General features: G+C 36.4%; 1 protein-coding gene across 1 annotated transcript in view; it reads right to left on the bottom strand.

The window, feature by feature from the left end:
• The window catches only part of LOC129731740 (solute carrier organic anion transporter family member 4A1), a 67,721-nt gene that overhangs the window by 30,562 nt on the left and 9,972 nt on the right, over window positions 1-27,187 (bottom strand). Inside the window, exons 2-4 of the mRNA XM_055691984.1 lie at window positions 7,316-7,665; window positions 6,864-7,050; window positions 4,184-4,286 (exon numbers count right to left, since the gene is read on the bottom strand). Of these exons, the coding sequence (XP_055547959.1) occupies window positions 4,184-4,286; window positions 6,864-7,050; window positions 7,316-7,665 (640 nt within the window). The remainder of the gene's footprint in view (window positions 1-4,183; window positions 4,287-6,863; window positions 7,051-7,315; window positions 7,666-27,187) is intronic.

The following is a 27,187-nucleotide window of genomic DNA, read 5'->3' as shown; positions in this document are numbered from 1 at the left end:
TATTGGATGGTATTTGGTTATTTTAGGCTATTTTTCACAAACCGGAAGTCGTCATCTTGGATTTTAAAATGGCATTTGGGAACAATTTCTGGCCTCCGTGCGTCAATCTGGTCAAAGAAACGCTCATATTGGGTGGTATTTGGTCATTTTCGGCTGTTTTCCAGACACCGGAAGTCGCCATCTTACAATTAAAAATGTTGTCTGAGGTCGATTTGTGGCTTCAGTACGTCATAACAATTCCGGAAATACCCATATTGGATGGTATTTGGTTATTTTAGGCTGTTTTTCACAAGCCGGAAGTCGCCATCTTGGATTTCAAAATGGTATTTAAGATAATGTCTAGCCTCTGAGCGTCATTCTGGTTGAAGAAACACCCATATTGGGTGTTATTCGATCATTTTCGGCTGTTTCCCAGGAACCGGAAGTCACCAACATAGAATCCAAAATGGGGTGTGTGGTCAATTTCAGCTGCTGTGTATCATTCGAGATCCGGAGATACTCATGTCAGACGAAAATCGGCCAGTTTTGGCTGTTTCCCAGAAACCAGAAGTTGCCATCCTACAATTCATAGTGGTGTTCTTGCAACATTCTGGCTCCGGAGATACTCATATTGGGTGGTATTTGGTCACTTTGGGCTGTTTTTCAGAAACCGAAAGTCGTCATTTTGAACTTAAAAATTGCCTGTGAAATCAATTTCTGTCATCTGGGCGTAATTCTGGTTCCGAAAACATTCATATTGAATGGTATTTGGTCATTTCCGGCTGTTTGCCAGACACCGAAAGTCACCATCTTAAAATTCAAGATTGTGTCTGTGATCAATTTTCAGCTTCTGTGCATCTTTCTGGTTCCGGAGATACTCATATTTAATGGGAATCGTCCATTTCAGGCTGATTTCCAGAGACCGGAAGTTGCCATCTTACAATCCAAAATGTTGCCTGAGGTCGATTATGGAACATATTTGTTACCACAAAAACATTCACCTGCCAAATTTGGTTCCATTTAGTTGGTTAGCTCTCGAGATGTGCAGAAATTTGTGTTTCATTTGTATGGCATCCCTCCTTTCCGAAAGAAGGAGGGGTGTCAAAACATTATGGACATTATTTTTATCCTTTAAAACATCTACATGCCAAATTCGGTTTCATTTGCTTGGTTTGTTCTTGAGTTGTGCAGAAATTTATGTTTCATTTGTATGGGACCCCTTCCTTCCAGAAAAGGGAGGGGTCTCAAACTATCATAGGAACCTTTATAGGCACCAAAAACCCCTACATACAAATTTTCACGCCGATCGGTTCGGTAATTTTAGAGCCTATATGGATCAGACAGACAGACCGGATTGCATTTTCATATGTATAGATTACAACATCAATATTTTTAAAGAGTGAATATACATTTATTGGATTGAAGCGTTCATGTAAATCTATTTTTACAAATAAAAGTTTGAATGAGAAAGGCTGGGTCTGACCGCTAGGTGGATTAATTTAGGTTTTCAAATAAGTATTAAAAACTTCAAGAGTTTCACTCGGGAAGTTGATTTTCCAATTTTTATTGAATTTGAGTAAGTTTTCAAGTTGTTATTGTCATTTGAAATTTTGGTCAAAATTGTTTTTGAACAGACATAGCTTAAAAAATATTGCATCGAATTTGATGAAATTTTCACAGCGGATGCATCCTAAGTTGTAGTTTACGAAAAAAAAATTTTGGAGAAAAAAATATTTTTTCAATAGTAACTATTTTAAACAATATGTTGAAAATCTATGTTCTGGGGCACTGAAAAATCTGAAAAAATTACCAGTAGTTTTGACGAAATTTCGAAACTACCCTGAAAATTTCGCGGTGGTGTTATTTTTTGATCAAAAGATATGGGCCATCAAAGTTGGTGCCACAACGCATTTTCAAGCGAGAAATGCTTCTAAACCCAGTTTTCTTCAGTTCTCATACCAAAAAGTGCACCATAATGTCTAAAAGTAATAACACGGGCGATCTCACCCCACTGATGCGTTCTGTACGGTTGTCTCCTAACTAAATTTTGCATTATTTTTTAGTTTAATATGTAGGTAGGCTTGCGAGTTGTTAAGGGCATAAAGTATACTGACTTCAACATTAAGTTGGGTAACAGACTAAGCATAGTTTGACTGTTTTGCGACTAAAAATCATTTGTGTTAAACTAATTTTACAAACCTTACAGAATTTTTGCATATAACTGAAACTGGGATTGCTCACTCGCTTCTCGCTTGAAAATGCTATCGGCACCAAATTTGAAAGCCCATATCTTTTGATGAAAAAATAACACCACCACCAAATTTTCAGGGTAGTTTCGAAATTTCGTCAAAATTACTTATGATTTTTTCAGATTTTTCAGTGCCCCAGAACATAGATTTTCAACATATTGTTTTAAATAGTTACCAAAAAAAAAATTTTTTTTCTCCAAAAAAAATATTTTCGTTAACTATAACTTAGGATGCATCTGCTGTGAAAATTTCATCAATTTCGATGCAATATTTTTAAAGCTATGTCTGTTCAAAAACAATTTTGACCTAAATTTTAAATGACAATAAAAACTTAAAAACTTACTCAAATTCAATAAAAATTGGAAAATCGACTTCCCGAGTGAAACTCTTGAAGTTCTTAATACTTATTTGAAGAAAGTAGACATCGCGATTTTCAGTGATCCGTTTCACGAATTCTGACCCATTTACAAGAGTTTCACTGGTTTTTTGCTCTGTCAAGTTAGGAGCGTTTTTTCGTCAGAGAAACTATTACTCTTCGCTCTCTCTACAGCAGATGGTGTGATGCACATTGAATGTAAGCTCACAGTTGGGGGATGAAAACTGTTTTCTCTTTAAGATGTAGATGAGCAAAACAAAGCCTGCTTGTACGTTATTGTCCAATAAATTGCATCGTTGAACGATGTATAGCAAAGTAGACACATTGCTCCTAACAATGGTATGATAGGGCAGGTATTAATGTTGAAAAATCATGTTTTTACAATAAATTGTGCAATCACTTCCTAAAGCGGGCCAAAATATCCCCTTGCCCTAGTAGGAAAATAATTGCAATCATGTCACAGAAATCTTGTATAATATGCTACCCAATGACACATTTAGCTCTCACAAAAATTTTAGCTGCGTAGTGGGGAGATAATCAGTATCCTTATTTAACTAGATCTATGTGTGTAAAACTAACGCTAGCACTTTTATAACTTACCATGAGTGAATATAAATACTACTAAAAAATCAGGAAATGTAAAAAACATTTTTTTTGTATTTTATATGAATGTGCATAAAAAAAATTGAAAAAAATATCATGAAATATAATAGCAATAGAGCTTTAGGTTGGGAGTTGGGTTATTGTAAACTGTTTCTGTGGGGATACATCACAGTACAGCCAGAAGTGTAACATTCAGCGTTGGATCATCAGTGCCAGCGTCGCATTTCACCAGTGAAGACTTTAAAAGCAAATTTTTCATTTGAAAATTTGTAAAATAGTTATGATAATGTTATCGACCGGAAAACTACGGGTTAGTTTTTAGAATGAAATTTGCACTAACCTAGCACGTAAAAAATGTTAGACCCGTCACATCATATAATCCTAGATGACGTTCTATACTTGTAGAAGCACTTTCGTTATATCAAAACATTCTGAAGTATTCTTTTAGTTGCACTCCTCCACACCGCCCCATTCATTGTTTATTCCTGAGTGCTAAGAAGCCTTCTTAAGTCATCTTTAGACACAACAGTGTTAGTTACAACAAGAATACCATAACAACACCTCACAGGAGAAAGTCTTAATTAAATAATTTTGCACGTTACAACCCCGAGTGATGCATATGAAAACAGGGGCAAAATGCCATGCATCTTACTCGGCAACCAAAAACACGAACAATGCTCCTCTCGTTCCTCGGTGAAGGTAGCTTACATTGTCATGCTCGATTAATGGTTACATCCTACAGATATTTTCACGCAATTTGAATTTATTAATATTAGATGAGCTACGTGCGTCTGAGAATGCAGATATTACCACGTAATACTACGGAGACGTTCGGAAGTGTGAATGAATGTCAACAATGCGGAAAATGATTTATAAACAGATCAGTCATCAGTCGCAGACTATCCAGGAAGCAGCAATAGCTAGGCACTACTATATCAAAAACGTATTTTGGGGTAGAATATTTAATAATACTTACATCGATGAGTCTACCACAAACATGTCCGTGTAGAAAAGCAGTAGTTGTCCTCCTATTACGTAGCCTGCTGCTGGGCCTACGACGGCCATTGTATAATAGATTCCTGAAAAAAATGGAAGGATATTAAAATCTGAAAGTGTTGGAATATTTACATAAAAACATTATCGGTAAATTGTTTCTTTCAAATTATTCCACAATTACTCGTGAACGATTACAAACAGTGAGCTTGCAAGTGCGTTTTCACTGTCATTGAACTAAATCCCTGCGGTTGTAATTAATAAAAAGCAAGCGTACCATAATTTCACTCGGACCCAAAAGTCTTTCTAATAATTGTATTCGAACCCATCCCGAGACGCGACCATGTCTAGTATGCAACACACTCCAACCGACCATCCCGGGTGCACTATTAGGCTAAATCAGAACCACTTTCTCTCTACAACATAAATCTAATAACCCCAACCAAATCGATTTATCCCGCCCGGGAAGCTGTAATCAATAGTCCTCAATTGGAAAATTGCCACTTTCATCCCCATCGATCACATCGGTCAGATTTACCACCTTGCGCTTACCGCTTGTGTGTCTCGCATATAAAATGAATAGTAAATTGAAGGGAAAATTTTCCACGCTGTCGTAAAATGGAGAGTGCATTCAAACATCTGCGACCCCTTTTACCATAACCAGTGCCAGAGAGCCATATAGTATAGAGCTTCACCGACTGACTTTAGTTTCACTTTCGCAATAACCAAACAAAAGCAACGTGACTGCCGTCGACTACCGCGCGCTATTTACTGCAGCAAAGATAACTTCCGGCGCCAGAGGATGGTCTCGACCGCTGCAAGACGAGGGCGTGCTAATCGGCCGGCACCAGAGTTTCCCTCCGTAGCAAACTCACTTAGGTAGGATAATAAAATGTGTTTCAATGAAATTATGATGGAAATATTTTTTTATTGTCCCCCTAAGCGGCTGGTCCTGCTTCGTAGAATCTCCGGTGGATGTATAAACAATACATCGCCACGAGGGGAAAGTGAACGCAGTCCGATGTTAGAAAGTGGTTTCCTGTTTTTATCGTCCGATTTGCAATCTATAAAGCGTGCTGATCCCGAAAATTGAAGACGAAGCGTCAAACGTTCAACAAGGAGAGGGCATGCTCGGGCCATCCTTCGCCGTTTAGAGCATCTTTTCTTACATTAAATATGATGATAATCAATTTCGATTGTGACTTCATTAGATTGACGAGAGTATCGAGGAAAGTGCAATTCTCCAGCCAAACTAATCAATCTCATTCAAATCTTCTGGAAGCTTATACGTTATAAAAAAAGACCTTCAACCACTCTGCTAGTGTTACATCTTAATCGCGCGGAATAGTTGAAGAACACTAATGTGTCGGAACATTCATATTTTAGAATTGTAAGACAATCTGTTTTTTCGTTACCACGCGCCATTTACAAATCAATGTAAACATAATGCTGCAATGCTAAAAAATTTAAAATTGAATATAAAAATGTAAGTGGCCAACTTGCTGTTGCAATCGCTGTTGCAATACAAACTGTGTTGCCCATGACAAATTCTAATTAATGACAAAGTTTGGTAGCTCTAAATTTCAAAACTGTTTAAGATCGATTAAAGTTTAGTCTTCACCTACCGGAAATGGATTAATACATGAACATAGGAAAAAACAAAGAAAAAAATGTTTGCATAGCTAAATTAAAATCTCTGTACTTTTTTCATTTCATGAACTGACTTAAATCGACTATAGAAGTCGATGACCGCCAGTGATTTTAACAGATCTCGAATACTGCATTTTATCAGTATTGACTCGTGATCCCATGAAGAACTCCTTTTTTTATTTTCATAGCATGAATTTCAAATGATAAGATAACGATTCTTATTGTATGTCCTCTAAAAATTCAGGTTTTTATATTTTTAAAGTTCTATGCATTTTCAAACTTCTCGAAGAATGTTTGCAGTAAAGGACTATTTTTCAATGAATTATGGAAATTTTGGGGGTATAATAATTTGTCACTCATCCACAACAACATTGCCGAGTAAAAAACGCATAAGACTTTCGATGTTTTCTTAGCAGAGAAGAACAAGAGAAAGCCTATCAAAACATTATCAATCAAACCTATTTCAAACATGCTTGTGTAAAAACAATACGGGGTATTTTCTACTCCCTAGCTATGCACCTAAGTAGAATCCCAAAAATATCCTCGCTTGACCGAATGTTCAGAGACAACTGATCAGATAATAATATTGCGTATATTTGGGTTATTCCCATCGTAACATTGTTGTCCTAAAAGCTGTGTACTCAATAAATTTTCACCCTCCTCAACGATGCACAGCGCATGAAGTGAAATGAGTCGCAGCGAATTCCCTTGCTTGGAAACCATTTCCCAAGAACATTTCCCACACCCAGCCAATTTAGCAACCGCGAAATTACCCATAGTAAAAAGGAGCAATTCAAAACAATAACAAATAGCTGGCACCTTTCTTTCGTTTAGCCAACAACAACGACGCCACCCAAACTCACACCCGCCGTAGCACGTGGTCCCTCATCAACTTGTTTTATAGCCGGTTCTTTCTTTTTCATATCGCTTGCCAGCCAGCAACGTAAGAGTACATATATATGCTAGCACTCAACAGCTACCCCCAACCCAATGCGATGATAACAGAGACTTACCTAAATAAACAGATGACATTTTCTTCGAAACGTTCTCGTCGATGTACGTTACACCGAGGGTGTACAACGGGGAGGCTCCGGCTCCCAGCAGCAGTTGGGCAGTGAAGAAAAACCACACATTCCAGGAGAGATTCTCGCTGTTCTCTCCTCCATTTCCAATCAGATCACCCGCGTTCAGTGTGCAAGTCTGTAAGTAACGTAAAAGGTTTTTTTTTTTTGCTTTTTCGATGAGTCAAAGAATATTTTTCTAGTAAAAATACTTTCACTGTAGGAAAAACTGAGCAGTGTTAATAAGTGAGTACACTGCTGCTATTCACACCGAAATAAGGTACATTTCTTTACTGACGACATTTTCTAATTAAATAAATTCAAATTACGAGCGGCCATTCAATACGTTAGGGAAACACCTAGTTCTATTAATTATAAATATTATGTATCCGGTTTCCACTTACCTCCCCAAGAAGGCGGGCAGCCTTCGCTGTGGTATCGTTAGCAAGCAGTTCGACAGCGGTGGCTGCTGCCAGGCAGACATTTTGCTCCGAATTGGTCGCCCGATACTGTCCGACTAGAAAGTGCGGCAGGGCGAACACAAACGCTCCCAGGCCCATTACAGCGACGCCCCAGCCAATCCAGCGCGGTTTGGACGCCCCAAGCCGACCGCCAAAGTACGACACCGGTACCAGGCACAGAAAGGATGCGATATCGTATCCGCTCGCGACAAGGCCGGTCTGCGTCGATCTCAGTCCGAAGCGCCGCTCGATCGTAGTGATGACAACGTTGATGAAACCATTGACGACCAGTCCTGCAGAGGGGAGTTCAATAATAAAGCCAAATAAGTGCTAGTTAGGTGGTTCGTTTCAAAGAAATGGGGTGACAAAAAAAACTTTCTTGCGAAAAAGGGATGTTTCATTGGATCCTTAAAAAGTACTTGTTATACGGTATTGTTGACATTTACCCGTTTGGAATAATTTTTCGTAAAGTCTCACAGACTACTTTATTTTTATGGCTACTGTCTGTAGATTCGAGATCATCATTTGAAATCAATCTTCAACTCGATTTCTAGCTTAAACGCAGAAAATCTCTCATTTTTTGCAGATAACATTGCAAAAAATGCATTAACATCTTTGTCATGGATAATAAGTAAGCTTAACTCTAACTCAAGGTGTAGATGGACACTAGACTTTACTATGAATATATAAAATTGAAAACAATGTGTGGTCAATATTTTTTCAGGCTGAAAAGCTAAGAGCTATTGATGATAATATATTCTAATAACTAACGGATGGCATTGTTTTTGTACTATTTATCAATGTTCTGTAAGCATTTTTAACACGCTCAGGCTCTTTGTAGTACGAAACGAGCAGTAAGATACTCGATTGTGGAAAGTCTAGGAAAAAAATCAGGGTCTAGGTTCGGTCCATAATGGGTTAAAATAAACGAAAAAGCTTTTAAAGTATTCAAAAATGGTTCTAAAGGCTATAAAACTAGATCCTTGAAAAGTACTGGGCTTCCCAGCTATTGTCTGAAATAGTAAAAACAAAAATGATTTTACATTGGGTAACCGAAAAATGTTACTAAAAGTCAGAATACAAGTAATTTTATATCGGATATACCGAATCATGTTTTCTATAATAAATTTTCCAAAAAAATGACTTCTATAAATGTTTTTAACATGATTCATAACATTAGAGTACCGTTCTTTTAAAATTGATTTATATTGTTCAAATTAACGATTTATTTGTCACAACAGCATAAAGTGACCTATGGCCCAGTCAGCACAAATGGCATGTTGGTGACCTTTAAGAGAAAATCATATTCGTATGAAGAATATTTTCTGTAAATGGTCAGGAATGCTGAAAAAGCGTCGAAAAGGCAGGGCTTTGAGCCTTATACAAACTTTTGGTAATTGTCACAAAGTGGTTTGTTAGAATGTTCAGCTCTTTCGTATTAACAACTTGATGATGTTTATAGGAGAAACCAGCAACGTTTCCTTTGTTGGAAATTGTCACCGCGAGTCGTATGTTCAACAATACATTCATGAATATTTTTCGTGACAAAGTTCCAGAATAAACTATTTCATTCGTGACCAACTCCCATTACTATTTTAGATTCTTTTTATTTCGCTGATGGAAATTAGAAATGTGTACATATAAAGTGATAACACACAAGAAGTTGGAATTGCGATAAATGCCAAAAGTGTTTTCCAAATACAATTCCATTTTTATGGTGAAAGTATATCGCCTACCCCTTAAAATTTTCTTGCGCCTTCAGAAAAATTAGGTTTTGAATGATATTCAGAAAATTTTAAATATTTCAGAAACACAAAAAATATTATTTTCATTCCTCTTTTTAATCAGATGTCTGTTCCAATGCAACCCATGTTATAATATTGTTACAAAATATATGGAGTTTACGAGGAAAATTTATAAATTTTATTATGCTTTATTTTTATTATATATTATTTTATCGATTTTAGTAATTATCACCTCCATCTTGATAAACTAAAAACCTAAATTAATCCACCTATCGGTCGGACCCAGCCTTTCTCATTCAAACTTACTATTTGTAAAAATAGATTCACATGAACGCTTCAATCCAATAAATGTGTATTCACTTTTTGGGTTCTGAAATAATGATGTTGTAATATAAGTATAAAATATGAAATTTGACGTAATGTAAATGCTCAATAAATAGCGAAATAAAAGTAATGAGCGATACCGGGAACATTCAAATGGTACGATAGCACATTTAAATTATATTGTGGCCACATATATTGATCAAAGCAGGTATAGTTTTAAATAGCCTTTGAATTTCTTTTCTTTCCATAACTTTTGAACCACATATCAAACTGTTATGAAGTTTGTTATTTGTAAGTTTGAGAGATGACTCGTTCGTATGAAACTAGTAATGTTCAAATAAGTCTTGTAATCTTTGAGATAATAGAATTTCGTTGTTTTATCAACAATTTAATACATAACGGTTGCTTAGCTCGATTATAATCAAATGAAATGGGAACGTGTAGGGCAGCCAAACTTTGAAACCACGTGTTAAATCATAATTCATCAGTTAACCCTTAACTAGCCTGCTCATCTGATAACACAATTGATCAAATCGGTTGTGTACCTTCTGAGATAATGAAGTTTCGTGATTTTCACAATTCGGTACATTACAGACGAAGTTACAGTTCGATTACAGTAAAATTCAATAGGGTGTTATGAGTCAGCTAGAACTTTCATTTGACACTTATTTCGTGAAAATCGGTTCAGCCATCTCTGAGAAAAGTGAGTGAGTTTATGTATTCTTCGGAATATGTTTCTTTTCATAGCTGGATTTCACATTTTTAAACATAACAGGCAAAGTAACTAGACCTTTCATATGACACTGATTTTGTGGAAATCGGTCCAGCCATCTCTGAGAAACATGAGTGAGATTAAACAGTCTTCAGAAGACGTTTCTTTTCATAACTTTTGAACTACATGTTCAATCTATATAAAAGTTAAGGGTTTTTAAAATAGCCCGTTCATTTGATACCAATTTTATTGAAATCGGTTGTGTGGTTCCTGAGATATTGAATTTTGGGATTTTTACATTTTTAAACAAAACCTCTAAAATAAAAATCCAATTACAATGGCAACTAGAACTTTCATTTGCATATAATTTCATTAAAACCGGTCCAGCCATCTCTGAAAAAATCGAGTGAGATCGGGAGAGCGTTACACACACACACACACACATACACACACACACATACGCACACACACACACACACACACACATACAGAAAATGCTCAGCTCGTCAAACTAAGTCGATTGATATACGAGATTCGACACTTTGGAGCACTTTTATACTTTTGATTTTTCCAGTGATTGCTATACCTTTCTAGGAGAAAGGCAAAAACTGTAGGAATTCGTCACCAATTATTTTTGGTAACCGTTGTAAAAAAAGATTCATTCTTTCAGATAATGATCATAGCCTATTTATTAAAGATCAATTGATACGGAGACTCTTGTGAGCCAATACTAATCAAACGTTGGATGGAGGGAACATGTGATATTGAAGTAATGTTTTCTTTGTTATTTGATCGAAAAAAGATAATTACATAAATTCATGTGACAATGTTAATAAGAGATATGTTTTAAAAAGGATCATATATTCTAAAACAACATTTGACATATATTCCCTGACAAAAGTCACGGTGATCGAACAGTGATATTTTTCGATCAAAGCTTGATGTATACTTTTCCTGATATTCAGTTCAAACCAAAAGAGATGATTACTAAAATCACTGTGACAATGCTAATAACTTATAAGTTTTTCAAAGGGTCACACCTTCTTTCAAACAAAACTGCTGTTGTATATTTCCTCTCGAAAGTTACAGTGACCGACTGGAAAAACTTTTTCTCTGGACAACATGTCTTTTGTTTTTTCAAATTATCACCGTGACTACTGAATGAAAAAAATACCCTTGCTTCCAAAGTAAAGTAATTTGGTCTGTGATTCTTAAGAGAAAAACTTGTAAATTCTAATCCAATTGTCACAGAGACAAAAATTGGGAAAATTTGCTTTTAAAGGAAAACTTTAGTGACTTTTGTGAGAAAATTCACACAAGTTTTTCTATAAAAAGTAATAGTTACTCAATTACAAAAACTGTTGCCCCATTTTTTCCAAAACGTTTGGGGGACAATATTGAGACCAAAGTCTTATTTCATTTGTGACTCTCTCGCGGATTGGGGGGTCATTTCATACCAAGTGATCTGACAACTGCAACTACCCTCTCCGATTTACTTCAAAATAAATAAAATGACTTGTTTCAAACCCCTTCCCTTTTTTGTTTTAAGCACTTCATTTTTTATTTTTTGACAAAATATTATTTTCCCTGTTTTGAAAAAACATTATATCTCAAAGACTGTAAAATTTACAGACGATATTAAACACTATTTTTGAAGCTTTTTAAATTTTTAATCGACATGGCATCATTAGATTTTGTGTATAGTGTTCCCAGTTTGCGTCAAAATTGTGTTTTTCTGAAGATACCTCAACACCTTAAATCCGATATCACCAATGCAATGTCTTCCACAAAATGCAATATGAGTCGTTGCGAAGATGTTTAACTTCTAACGTAATGAGTTTGTTCCATTCAAACGATACACCAAAAACGTATGTCAACTTAACAACGTAACGTATGTCTCATCAAAACGCATTCGAACCAGGCCATCTTTTCATGATCGAAAAACATGTATTCACACTGCTCCGTGTTTGAACCGTGCATACACCGTGTTCTTCTGAAAAATGTTTAATGAGTGTGAAAAAACAGTTTTTTACAATATCGCAATCATACTTCGCGCCAATCATGTCACTACTACATACACAAATCTTCGCACGGGTCTGCCGTGTGCTCTCCGTGAAGCACAAAATCTCGTCGGCAACGCTTTGGTGTGAATGCATTCGTACAGAGCCGGATTTAAACGATGGGGGGCCCGGGGCAAATTTGTTTGTGAGGCCCTCTTTTCTAAAAACATTTAGAGGTAACGTTCTGGAAGGTGACGAGCAAAAAAAAGGCCGCCCAGGACTAGGGGGCCCCTTGAATCGGGAGGCCCGGGGCATTTGCCCCCTTTGCCCCCCCACAAATCCGGGCCTGCATTTGTAAGAAGGCATGCAATCAATCTTAAACGTTACATGATACGGACATGGCACGGAAGCAGTGGAAAAATTCATTTTACATTTCTTCATCTTGAACTTTTTACTAAAAGGTTTTAAATAATGTCTACCTTCAACAGAAAAAAACTCAAGGAAAATTTAACACTTTTCAGTATTAATCAAAATATAGTGTTAATTGGGTTGTTTAACTATTCACGGATTTCTGATTTTTATACATCAACGAGATTTTTAAAAACGTTATATCTTTGTCCTCTGGTTTTCGAGTGAGGAGTTTAAATTGCTGTTTGGTATATGAGCGAACTGTCATTGTAGCGATTTCGCTCAGTTTTAATTCGTGATTTAAAAATTGAAGGACAACGATAGAAATTTTTTGAAAATTAAGTTTTGCTCAGAAAAAGCAGCTCTTTCAGATGAATCGTACCAGCATCGTAGAATATGTCGAAATGTTTATACCCTTTTAGATAACTGCCCATAGTTCAAAAATTGGCTAATATGCCATTTTTACCAAAATCGAGAAAACAGTTTCTCGTGATGGTACACACCCTAAACAAGGTCCCTACGGAAGCCGATTGTCAAAAAATGCATTTGGGAAGGCAGCAAACGTGAAACAATTTTGGCTAATATCCAAAATAATTTAGAATTTGGCTAATATCCAATATCCAATATGAACCTGTGGCATGTTCAAGAACCAGCGTATTATTACTGAACTGTGTTTCTTCTAACTTTCGAAAGTGTGTTGTAGCTTGGTGGTTACTGGCGACAGGTAAGGCCCTTGCATCAAATTTGACTTTTTTACGAAGAATATTACATATACCTATATATATATATATATATATATATATATATATATATATATATATATATATATATATATATATATATATATATATATATATATATATATATATATATATATATATATATATATATATATATATATATATATATATATATATATATATATATATATATATATATTCTATTATCTATTGTATAGAATATGCTACAAGAATTTATTTGTTGTACTGCGAAACCCGATGATCAAAACGTGTGACTGTTTCCTTCTGTCATAAATCTTTACATTTAAAAAATGATATTTAGCTCTTTGATTAGGAGTAATATTAATAAAGAGAAGATTCAGATTTCATTTTGCATTTGATGAGAAAAAATAGGAAAGTGGATTGTGAGATTACCATGAATAATAATATTTTCGTTATATTATTATATTGCTGCACGTAACAATTGACTCGTCGTCCTTTTCATCCTCACTTGTGCTTCCGTGTTGTTTTATTAAATTTAAAACCATTTGCATCACCAACGAGTACGATATAATTCACATCGTATGGATATTAGCCAAATTGCACACCGTTTTGTCAACTGACCTTTCGTTTATAATTGAAAAAACGACTACTGTGTTAAAAATACGTGGCGGATGGAATTTTTCTATAGATCTCTCTGTTTCAACTCAACGACAAGGTTCCAGCATATATGAAGGGTGATATACTCAATAAAAAAGTTGTCATGAACAGTCAAAATATGTTGTATCGATAAAAAACTTTCAAAGGCGTTTTTCTCGATTTGATGCCTATGGCATATTAGCCAATTTTTGAATTATGGGCAGATAATGACTCTTGAAACAGAAAAAAGTCCAACCGCGAAAAATACTCAGTTAGCTAATTCGAACACGCGAGTTCCATTCAAACAAAAATGGTCGTTTATATTTTTGCGTATTTTCAGATCATTTGGCATGGAATCGCTCATAATTGAAAAATATTTACCATTTTTTATCTGCTACCTAATTTTTGTTCTCGATTACCTTGAATAGATTTCTGGCCATTCATTCTTCCGATTCACAAAAATAATTTTTTGCTGCATGCGGTCTAATTTTTTTTGAGCAGAATTAAGTGTTTTTAGCTCTCCAATTACTGTTTTCCACCAGCGAAAAGCGTTATTACATCGAATTAATAATTAATATCGAGAAGTTTCAATGAGCACTACCGCTATGTAACCAGAGAAATTCTGTTGTTACGTTCGGAGTATAACGTTTTCCGTAGCTCAGAAGGACTCTTTGTAAACATTTTTTTGCTTACATTTCATCTCGTTTCCAGCAATGTCCATCAGTCCAATCGGCGGACATGGTCCCTTTAGCAGCTACGATCCGTGCTAGAGGCAACAATACGAGCAGAGACACTAAAAAGTGATTCTACTGCATGAGAACGCCCGGCCTCATACTGCTGAAATCGTTTAAAATTACATAGAAACGTTCAAATGGGAAGTCCTACCTGACCTGCCATATTCCCTAGATATTGCGTTATCGATTGTACGATTCTTGCCGTTTCGATATCACTTTTTTCAACAAAGTTAGCTAATGATTTGCTCATGTTTTGACAAAAACAATTTGATTGCATTCCTGTCGTAAGTGAAAATCAATAAAGTGGGTATTACACGAATCAAGTAAAACCTACACCGAAATGTTTACGCCCTTCTAGAAAATTACTATTGAAACGGAACTATTTGTCCACCCTCGGAAAATACTCAGTTTGCTAATTCAAACACGCGTGCAATGTTCCGTTCAAATCAAAATGATCCGTTGGATACGCAATATTTTCAGATCGTTTAGAATGAAAACGCTTATTTTTGAAAAATACAACACGTTTGATGAACATACCCAACACTTCCACTCAAAATATTATCACAAAGGTCCTTGGATATTCAGTTTTTGAGAAGCGGAAAATTCACGGATTAACTCGTAAAAGTATTGCCACCAGGGTTGCTAGATCTCGGTTGCGAACGCATCATTGGCACTGATTGTTCAGAATGTGGCTTGTTTCATCAGTTCATGTTAATGGCCTGCATAGTCCCCAGATTTGAACCCGCTAGACTTCAGTATCTGAGTATACATGCTAGAAAAGTTGGACAACGTTAGACATTTGAGTTTGAACACATTTAAAAAAATCACATGAGGGTTGAGTGCAAAGCCACGACCGCGAGGTTTAAGTAGAATACTTTTACACAGCTCTACTTACGGCCGCACATTAACCTACGGCCGGGCGAAACGGTTTACGCCGCTTTCCGCGTTTAACCTGGCAGAGGCCTAATGTGCACGGCCAACACAGTAGAAAGGTGTTTTCACATTGAAAATTAGACACGGCTTTACTGGAGTAAGTGTTGGCAAATGCATCTACCGCTAATACCGCCGCTATCGTACGAAAGCGCTTCGTTTCATGTGGGGAATAATATCAACAACGAAAAATGACGCGCGTCCAAGCACAACCGAACTGTTTCGCCATGCCGCTTCCATTTACTTCGCCTCATGGAAGTACCGGCTGCACCTACCGCTGAGGCTGTTACCATACTGCTACTGGTACCCAAAACTATTAACTCTTCAAAATAAGTGTTTTATTTGTCCTCAAAAGAACAATTGTTCAATTCCATATCGGATATAATGCAATCGCAGCTCTGTAATATTACCGACAGTTATATTCTTCTGAACAAAATGATCCAACTTTTCCATTAGAGGAAGTGCCGGCTGACGTACGGAAAAAATCTCGCCCGATCGCTCGCGTTGGCGTTCGTTCTCAGGCAGAGGCCTGAGACGTGGTGATCAACCACAGGGCAAGTGATTTGTTTAATTTGAAGGCAGCCATAGGCGCAACCCGCTGATGTATTCTGTTACCGCTGAGTGCTGATACCTGCTGCTGCTGCTGTCAACGTTGTGGACGGTCCATTCAGCTCACCTTCCGACTAATGAATTTAGCTAGTTTTCCCAGAAACACTCTTTTATAGCCGAAGGGTGCTACGAAATAGGCCACGCCCTATCAGTTCAGTTGATTCCATTCCCTAATGTTCTTCAGACAAACTATTCCACAATCCGCATTTGATTTTTGTATCCAGCGAATAAACACCGATGGTGCTCTCACACACGCAACGGTTTTAACCCGTATCTTATTGCGGTTTGTAACATCAAGCGATTTCGTTTGCTCGCTGTTGCGTGTTGCATCATGTTGCAACTTGGCAGCTGGGAGACGACGAAATTCTGTTTATGCTGATTGATTGAATCGACTTCATATTAGCTCTGCATAGTCGAACTAACTGCATTTGTGAATGCGTTCTAACAGGGCAGTTTATTATTCAATGTCGGTTATGCTGATCGCAGCCTTTGCGCTGCCCCTACAGTGGAGGGTTTACTAAATAAAGTAAAAATTAGACAACTACAACAGAATTTGATTGCATCCGCACAGAATGTCTGCTTGTGTTGATGCCAGAAAATTATTAACCTTCAATTATTTTTTTATTTGCCTTGAAAAAAAGCATTTTGCGGTTCAAAATCGGTTGCTAATTACAACCTTTGAGCTGCCCTAACATTGGGGGAATTAAGATACACGGACAACATGCACTGTGGAAGCTATTTCACATTCAGTAAATTAGACGGGTGAGACAAACTTAAATTGCTAGAATGTAACACAGAATGCTTGTTTGCGTTGACAAAAATTATTAACTTTCAATGACTTGTTTATTTGCCTTGAAAAAAGCATTTTGATGTTCAAAATTGGATTTCCTGATGGCAATCTTCATGCTGCCCCAACACGGGGGGAATAATGGCAGTCTGGCGGCACACGCTGAGAAGAAACGTGCTGCTCCTGAGACGTGGTGATCAACCACAGGGCTAGTGCTGCTGCTAAGGAAGGACGACTGCTGTTGTCGCTGTCTAGAACTATTATGAGCGGCTCCGGCTGAAACAGGCTCTTATATAGGCCAAATAGCATGTTTCCAATTGCAAGGTATATGATCCTGTCGACCGTACTTGGGAAGCAAGCATATAACGACTAATCAGAGGTCGAATTTTTCGTTTTGACAAGGCTTGACTATTTTCAATAGTACAATAGTGTGAATAATTAAATTACAATTATCTTATTTTGGGAAGAATCTTAGAAGATTTTCATTTCACATCCCTATGTAGCCGAACTTCCTGAGAGAAGTATTCTACTTCAAAACACATTTAAAAAAAGATTTGGGACGAAATGCCGGCTTACAATGGGCCGTTATCAAACACGAAGGTGAAAGATTTAAACTCATCTACTACTAGATTATAATTTCACTACTTATAGATGTTTGAGTTTTATGATATAAATAAAGTGTATCACTTTCACGTCGCCACCCTGTTATTCCCTGGAGAGGTTTCGTCGTGCGTCCTTCTGGCCAGTTATATAGATGAGAGGAACTTATTTTTTGTTAAGAGAAAGTCGCGCAAAACTGTTAAAGATTTCAGGGTAAAAGATAGGTAAGGGGTAAGGGGGGCTAAGAATAAACCCATGCTTAAAGTCCTTTTTTGACATCGAAAAGCATGATTCTACTAAGATTCTTACCCACGACCATCCGCTTGACAAAGCGGACTCTGTAACCTGGTAGCTACACAGCTCCCTGGTTTCGACTCGAATTTATGCGTTCACAACACGAACTGAAGTACGAAAAAGTAACGTTACTGCATGACAACGCTCGGCCTCATACTGAAGCTGTTAAAATTTACTTTCAATTAGGAAGTCCTACCCAACCCGCTATATTCCCCTAGGTATTTCACTGTCCGATTATTACTTGTTCCGTTCGATGGCACAAGCAGAGATGCTAGAAAAGTTTGCTGTAATTTTACGAATTTCTACGGTTTTCTTTGGATTTATCGATTTCCGGACATCCGCATGGAGACATTGAGAACGGTTTGATTCATCGATAACCTTGAAAGACGAACACTTTTATCGTAACAGAGTGTGTAAGCTCTCCCAGGAAGATGAAACAACGTTATAGCTAGCGATGAACAATACTTTAAATAATTTATAGGTAATTTTTTTTATTAAAATAAATAAAAAAAACAGCGAGAACTTAGTTGCGCAACCTAATAGAAACTACAATTTTTACTTTCATTTTTACTAACGGATTCATTGCTTCGTGATTTGCTTTGTGTGATTTTATTATTCTGGTCTTGATCTGAAATTCGATAATCTTGTAGTAGGGGGAATAGGGGCATAATGAGCACCCTAACTTGGTTGCTGATTTAAGCATGGAAAACGACAAAAATTTTAAGCTGTCTTCAGTGCAAAATTTGAATTAACTATCTATAATTAAAGGTACACTATTCACAAATTGAAAAGTTTATCATATGATGGTGAAAAACACAAATTAGATTCATGCATCAAAAACTAGCAATCAGTCGATGTGTGGGGCACAATGAGCAGCCCACTGGGGCATAATGTGCATCCACGGGGTAGAATGAGCACTCTTATAGAACATATCTTAAAACTGTGTATAAGTACAACTAATGGGTCAACATTTGTCGCGGGATGCCGTGATGCTTGGCGGCTTGTTTCGTGAATGTCCCGTCGCGCCTTATGGTGGCCAATTCTGCCTGCAGTCCCTTTTTCTGACCGATTCGGTCTCAAAGATTTTCTAATATATGTTCGCACCATCACTGTAAACAAACACTGACTATGGAAACGAACAAACTCACAAGTCTACTGAGATGAAATTCAGGTAAATTTATGAGACAAGGTGTGTTCATTTCCCCCACCTAAAGGGGACCATTTCGCCCCTATCGAATTAGTTAAAGTTAATATGAGATTTTCACACTAATTATAGCTTAAAATCAAAACTTCAATGATGGTGAAATTTGGGATACGACCCATACGTCATATTGATGTGTCTACATACTTGATTGAGCCATTTAAACGACCGTAGATACTTATTTTGTAGTGCGCAATAATAATAATTTTTTCAACATCTTGGAACCAAGTTAATTTTTTCAAAATATTTCCATATTTTAAACAGACAAATCACTTTTGTTCTACATAAAGAGATACTGTAGTAACTACGAAAGAGTTCCACATACCACATTGTATTAAAAAAATGCGTAGTTTCGCATAAAAGAGGGGTGCCCATTTCGCCCCGTGTGCTCATTATGCCCCTAATCCCCCTATATTGACCTCGCAACTCTACCTAGAATTATTCTCATTTATATGTTACTACTTTCAGTAAACTTTGCAGATTTGCTTAGGTTTTGGGAAAAATACGGAGTAAGCTATCTCTGATAAAAAAATTTCTTCTTTTATGGCAATGTCCCCACGTTCAATCTTGTATTACATATAAAATCAATGATTTGTAAACTTAACGAAAAAATTGAAAACGTGTTGTTTGCATTGGAGGCTATAGGGTGAGGGGAGGCATGTGTGACTCCAAACATGGCTGGCCGAGATGTTTTTTGCATCAAAGGGAGTTTAAACTTTTTAGAAGCATTTATTTGGATAAGTTTACCTAATTAACTTATGCCCCCTTTCGTAAAGCGGCCTAAGTAGGCAGTGGTTGTTTCTGAGAGGCATGGAAAATAGGAACACTGTGCGCGTTCAAAAAAAAAACACTATGTGTACTATGTGCGATAAGAGAAACAGAGAAATAGATGGCCAATGATTTGACATGTCATGAGCGGAGAAATTCAAAATAATATTTTTTTTTAAATTAAGTATTACTGTGGAATAAAATTTTGAAACAATAACTGTAAAACTGTGAAATAAAACAAAATAGCAGCGAAGGTGTAATGCTGAGTTAAACTTTAAAAAAGAAATACAAAGTGAAAATCCATAACATTTAATATAAAAATTTATCTTTTGAGAATTATTTGAAAAAAAATGGCAACACTGCTGCAAGAAAGAAAAGGTATTTTTGGATTCCTTTATAACCAGGAAAATCGTTTAAATCATTTCTCGGGTTGCTCTTTGGGTTACAAAGTTAACGGACGGACATTTTCAAATAAATATGATGGTTTGATAAAAATTGAGAAATGTACAACTATTTTCATAAAAATGTAAAAATATATCTCAAGATTGGCTCATATTACTTTAGGGTGATAGGTGTTTCTTACGTAAAATTTCCCCAGAAACACCATGAAACTATCAAATTTAAAATAAAATTTGCTAAATTTTCAAGATACAAATATAATTTATCTGGCAACATTTCCGGTTAAAATGATATTTTTTCTGGATTACTAGGTTTACTTTCTTCAGAAATCACTTATCAACATTTTACGGACATCTTACGTCTATGAGTTGTAAGAACAAGATAAAAAGAGGTTTTGAACAAAAAAAGCGTTATTTTGCAACAAAAAGAGGGTCCCCAATGACGAGAAGTATTCCAATTAAAAATTGGGATTTCCCCAACTTGGTGAAAAATAATTCTTTCAATTTTAAGCAAAATCTGTGATAATTGTGCTCAAATTTGTGTTTTCGTGATCACTTCATGTGAAATGACTAATATAGGACAATATTGAAGACAACATTTTAGCCTGCTTTTGACCCATGCCAAAATAGGTAATAATCTGCAAAACAAACTGTTGAAAAGCGCTCCCACAAACAAAATGCCAAAACCAAATGCTCACGTCAATTGCGCAGAAAGGTCACATCGATCCAGTTTACAATTGTGGCCGTTGTGGGATAATCTTGAATTGACAGGTTCCAAAAATATACGACCACACAATCTCTTCCAGTTTCGTTGTTGTTGTTGTGGCGTCGCAGAAAAAAAATGGGAAGCGAAAGTTCTTTTCAATTGCTCAGTAAAAGAAGAAGTATATCTGGTTGTGGTTTCTTTCAGTAAACTGACACGAACGGTTGAGTGGAAATCGTTGGAAGAACACAGAAAAATAACTGAAAATGGATATTCGTTAGTCTTATAATAGAGCTGGCACGTGTTTTCCAATGTTTGAGTAAGCAAGCAGTAGTTGAGTTGCCATTCATCAGCCGCACTGCGGAAGGTTAGAAGAACTTTCATACTTTTCTTCCCACAAACTCTGCACATGGCAAATGAAATGTTGACAATCAAAGTTTATTTTGTTCCATTCCATCGTAAGGCACAACAATATGTCATATTCTGCACCCTTTTCATCCATTCTCTCATCGCAAAATTGGATCTAATATAAACAACGCATTTTACTCCCATTATATTATCCTAATCGTGTTCTTTCAACACCGCAATAAGTATATTTATGCAGCCATCATAACACCCTAATCGGAAGAAAAACTCATCTGCTCAAAAGGGTTCTTATGGCCGTGATCAATAGCACAGCCAAATATAAGAACCGCTGAACCGACAATAACTGCGTGCTCTCTGCCAGAAAGTATGTTAGGACAATTATTGTCAAAGCGTAAACAAACACCGCACCTACTTCCTATCCATCTTGGACACGTGACTCTGCAGAATATCAAGAAAACATATTTCACAATCACGGAGGATACTATGGTAACACAGCACCTATGGTGTGCGTTAGGCAAAGAAGCCCATCCAGCTTATAGCTGTAAACAAGTTGTTCTGCCTTTCACTGGAATAGGAATAAAATGTTTTTGTTATTTCTCACTACTATGGAGGAAAAAGGGCTAAAGCAGTACTAGTTCTGTCAGAAATTAATTTAATTTTTCAAGGCTCTAAGAATGCAAAGATTCATTTGCCTAACGTGTCAATTCTAGAATAAAACAAATATCAGGGCATTTAAGAGAAAAAAAAATCTAAAATCAGAGCCACTTTTATTTAGCTTTTATACCTTAATAACGAATTTTTGAGCAAAATCAGATCAAAACTTTTGCGGTTTAGAATAAATGTTTTCGCCATAAGAGGAAATTGCACAAAAAAGCAAATGAAAGCTTTTTTCAATGTTGATTGAGCTAGTTTTTCAAAGAAAACAATTTAAAAACTAATTGCAGTTTGGACATTAATAAAATCAGTATTCAGGAAAAAACGTTAAAATATTGATTCATAGAATCATATCAAAATTCATTTCATATGTGCTTAATAAATTTAGTTCTGTCAAATGTCTTCAAACTAAACAAACAAAATGTGAAAGAAAACCAAAATCAAATTCAGAAATCGTTTACAACAAATATGTATGTCGTACGATTAGGCAATATCGTGGCCGTGTCGCAGCTAAGCGATTCTCATTTCGATCCCACAAATTATGTGAATATAATGTGAATGAGAACGGAGTGTAAACTCCCATGATTACCACTTTGCCGACTGAATCCGCAGAATGTGCTCCGCCATGAGACGAATGCACAAACAGCCCGGGGCCACTTGACGGCGGTACAAACTGTTGCTTCCTCATCGAGAGGACACCCGAGCCGTGCTCACCGCGACCGCAAAAGTCGTTCCCTAGCCTGGCATGTTTGACGGGTCTACGACTTATACATTTATGTCATAACTGCTATCGACAGGAACGAGCACAAATAAAAGGGATCACCATTTGTACGTTAAGCGGAAAAATGTGTCAACTTAAAGGATTTTCCACCTCGGCTCTAGGATCTGCCAAACCTAACAGTCGACGTCTCTTCGCCAGCCGCAAGAATGCGAGCAGCATTCATATCGCTCGTTCAACTCGTTCGTTAGCTTTGACTTGTTGCGGAATTGTAATCCTCGTGCCTTTTAACAGTATGCTTTCAGTTCGGTTCAGACCGTTCCAGTGCGGTAGACATGTGACATTGAACCCCATGTTTAAACGATTCCAAGCGCCATAAGCATTCTGTATTTACGGAATCCTGGCACTTTGCCGTTTGGCATGGATGGTGAGCTTACCGGTAAATGACAAATCTTTACGGTATGATTTCGGGTGATTAAAGGTTTCCTCTCCTTGGTTCATGTTTGAAGTTTTGGTAATATTTTTAAAATATACTTTTACCATTTTTTTTTTCGTTCAAACCTACCATATAAGCATGAGTAGCCGTTCTAAGCAGAACACGAATATTACAGAACCAATAAAAAAGTTCAACAGCGATAAAAACATTGCTGATAATAATATAGAAATTACTTTTAATGCCAGTAAATTTGTCATCCCGACGGCAATTTTCACCATGTTCTCAATTATTCTCCCCCATTGGAAATGACAGCGGCAGTATGTTCGCCACAGAAGTAACTGATTCCGTCTGGCGATAACAAACTTATTAAGGAAAGCTTTCAGATACTGGCAAGTTTGAACGATCTAATATTGTACTCACTTCGTGTCCATACTAGGAGCCAAAAAAAAAAAAGTCGAATCAGCTTCCACCGCTTCGAAGCCATTGCCGTCCCAAGATGCAGCGGAGCGATAAACTACGATGATTTTCTTTAGGATTTTCCCGCAACCCAAAAATAATTCTACCCTCAACCGCCTGCCTGTATGAATCGTAACATAAACTATAGATATAAGCAGGGTGAACAGTTATAAACATTTTCCTCTAGAAAAAAAAGCGTCTGCAAAGTGTGGCGCGTTTTTATGGACTCTCAATTTGTTCTCCAACGGGGATCTCCCATTATGTACTCAAACCTTTCTCCTGAGCCAACAGATGCTCGTAAAATATTGGGATTGATCAGCTTTCCCCTATAGTTTCCCACCGCAAACCGCGTTGGAAAAAGTACGCTTCCGCTGGAAAATCAATGATGAGTAACGACGTTCGTAAAATTCGTTCATTTGGATCGCAAAAAGAAATTGTCCAAACTTCGTTGCCGCAAAGTCACGTTTGTGTCATTTATAATTCGGCACCAAGGATGTGATGCTTTCAACCACTACGATGTATCAACTGTATAACGCGAGTGATTGGTACTAAAAATTGTTTGACATGGACAATAGCGCCGTTTGATTTGTTATTTTTGTGGAGGAATTTTACTTGCCTGTGATCTCCGCTAATGTTTTATCTTATCAGTTGGACAACAACATATCCAACTCTATCTCTCAACACACTTCATCGGTCCAGCTTCAATGCTATAATGGCATGAAATGATCTCACCCATCGTGTAGTGAGACCATCTGTCTTTGCTCAGACGATTACTACGAAAACGTAAACGGTTGGTGACAAGTGGACAGCTGCCAGCAAGTTGAGCACTCAATCTCACTTGACGATCACCAATTCTTGGCGTATTAAATTTGTCACTTTAAATGTAATGCATGTTAATGGTTTAATGTTTGTTGGAAAAACAGAGACAAGAAACACGACTCACAGGTGTGACTCTTTGCTCAGTTGATCCCGGGGTACGAAAGGGTAGATTTCCAAAAGTTCTATACAGTTCTTACAGTTTTTCTGAGTTGGAAATCGTTTATGGAACCGAAATTTTTTTTTATGTTTATTTCAATTTTACTAAAACTCTCATTTTTTTTTTAATTTAAAGTTCATATGATTACTAGCTGATCTGGCAAACATCATCTCACCCATTTTTTCTCTTTATTAAATTGAAGACATGAGAATTTTAAATTTTTTCCACATTCTTGCAAAACTTGAAATTGTAATTTGTTTATAGTTCAGAAATACACCTTAATTATAGCCTACAAAATTCAAATTGTTGGCGTCTTTGTTTTCCACCTCCAGGATTGCAAGTGCACTTGACTCCAGGCGATATTCGAAAACACATTCGAATAAAGTTTCTCTCACGTCGATATTGAGCGGGGAAAATATTGCGGGAACGTAATTAAACAAACGGAAACCTCCACTTATATTTTTCCATTTTCCCAATCGCTAAACCTTAAAATTTCTTAGAAAATTTGTGTTTCAATTGTATAGGACCAGAAAGCAGGGTTCTCAAACTAGTTTAATAACCGTTCTCGGCCCCAAATACCCCTACACACAAATTTTCACGCCGATAGATTCATGTCCAAGTCTATAGGAATTAGACAGACAGACAGAACTCAATTTTTATAAATAGATTGTTTACATAGCCTTCCCTTTTTTTCCTATCCACCATTTGGAGTTCTAAACAAAAAAAGCAAAGCCTTGGTGCTACATTCCGATTCGAAACTTGACCTATTTTTTTAGACTATAAGCTAGCTACTGTTGGCTGTAAAAGAGTTTTTCTACAAGCTGTACAAGAAATGAATAATCGCTTCTACAGAATCGATCAGCATGTATAAAAGTTGTTCAAATGGCTGGGTTGTTTCTTATTAAGCCCTTGTTCGGCTGTTTGAGAAGCCGAATGTAACAAGTAGCTGGTTTAGTAGCTCCAAAACCGACTGATTCAAAGTTGATTAAACACTTAGAAATACATTATTCGACCTATGTTCAGCCGTCAGCTGAATAAGATTAGTTAAAAAAGCACTTATTTAACCAAAGAATGTTTCTTGGGTTGGTAGTATGTTTGTTAAAACAGTAGCTGCTTTAAAAAGTGATCTGGAAAAAAAGTTGACATATATGAAGCAGGTGACAATGACAGGAACTCTTGTCCCTGATAAGAATGACGAGGAAATACATTGTAAATTAAGTTATTTCCAATTTGCTCTGCTATCAGAAATAATACCCATCGGCTCCATTGAAAGCATTAAAATTATTTTAAAATAGTTCATCTTACTCAAATTAATTAACAGTAATTAAATCAAAATAACATACTGACTTCTTTCTGTTTGATATATTTTTTATCATTCGTGGAGTATTTCACAAGTTTTTTAAAACCTGAATTTATTTCTTGTTCAGCTAATGAATCAACCTGAGCGTTGTGGCAATCCGTTTCACCTGTATGTAGACTTTATTCAGCTATTTTAAAATTATTAGCTGTTTTATTCAGCCCAATTGTTTGTTGGGTAGCCTACATTAAAAATCTGGTTTTGGTTTAAGAGTTGTTGTCAGCTGTATTTGTGATAAATTTGGCTCCCAAGATGTAATTTTTTATTCGTTTTCGTTCTTTGGCAGGCAGGGGGATTTTCGCGTTGTTTTTTAGTTTATTTAAAATAATTTTTATAAACTTTGATTCTATTCTATTTTCTTTTTGACTCTATAGAAATAATTTTTAATTTGAACCAAATTTATGATCATTTCCTTAGTTTTTTTGCATTTCAGGAGCGTTACCTAGCTTGATTTATCCGTTTTTAAAGGCTTTTTTGACATAATTTCAGACGATATTTTGTCTCTTCTAATTCTTTTTTACCTACGAAGTGTTATTTTCATTTTTGGAGTTTTCTAGACTTCAGTGACGTTCTTCAATAATTTTGAACTGAATTCAATAATCTTTTTTTTTTTTTGAAAGCCATGTTTTCAGGTGTTACAAGCTACATTTACTAGAGTTTTTATGCATTTTATGTTGAACTTTTTGTAGTTTTCACTTGAGTTTGGTATTTTTTTCTAGTTCATTGTTGCCTTTTTGAGTTATTAGATACTAATTTGAGATCAATGTTGTTTTTTTGTTTTAGGGGCGTTTCTCTGCTCATTCAAACGGTTTTCTACTTTATTTGGAATTCATTTCTGTCGTGGCCTCTCCGCTGTTTTACGTTTTTAGGCATTTTGGCTGAATTTTGAACATGTAAGTTTCTGACCGAAATGATTTTATTTCGCAGCGATAATTGGCAACCCTGCTTTTTCAAAATTTCATTGTCATTCTCTGGTCTATTGAATCTACATACGAAAAAAAAAATACTCTGAGACCCATTTCGTTGTGTGCATTAAGTGTACCACCACTATTGCGTGTCTTCAGAGTTGCTCTAATATAGAGTGAAATTTTGATTTTATCACGTTCAATAAAAAAATACTCCCGAGAATCCAACGAAACTGTGGACTTGGTGAAATGATCAAAATTAGTATTTTTCGTTAGATTTCACTGCTTTGCAATAAAATATACTAACCTCCATTAATTCCTCAAATCCAAAGTTCCACTGTATTATGATATTTTCAAACACCAATGTGAGGCTTTA

Source organism: Wyeomyia smithii, chromosome 3 (assembly GCF_029784165.1).
Source record: "Wyeomyia smithii strain HCP4-BCI-WySm-NY-G18 chromosome 3, ASM2978416v1, whole genome shotgun sequence".
Taxonomy (NCBI): domain Eukaryota; kingdom Metazoa; phylum Arthropoda; class Insecta; order Diptera; family Culicidae; genus Wyeomyia; species Wyeomyia smithii.
This window is presented reverse-complemented; position numbering and strand designations above follow the sequence as displayed.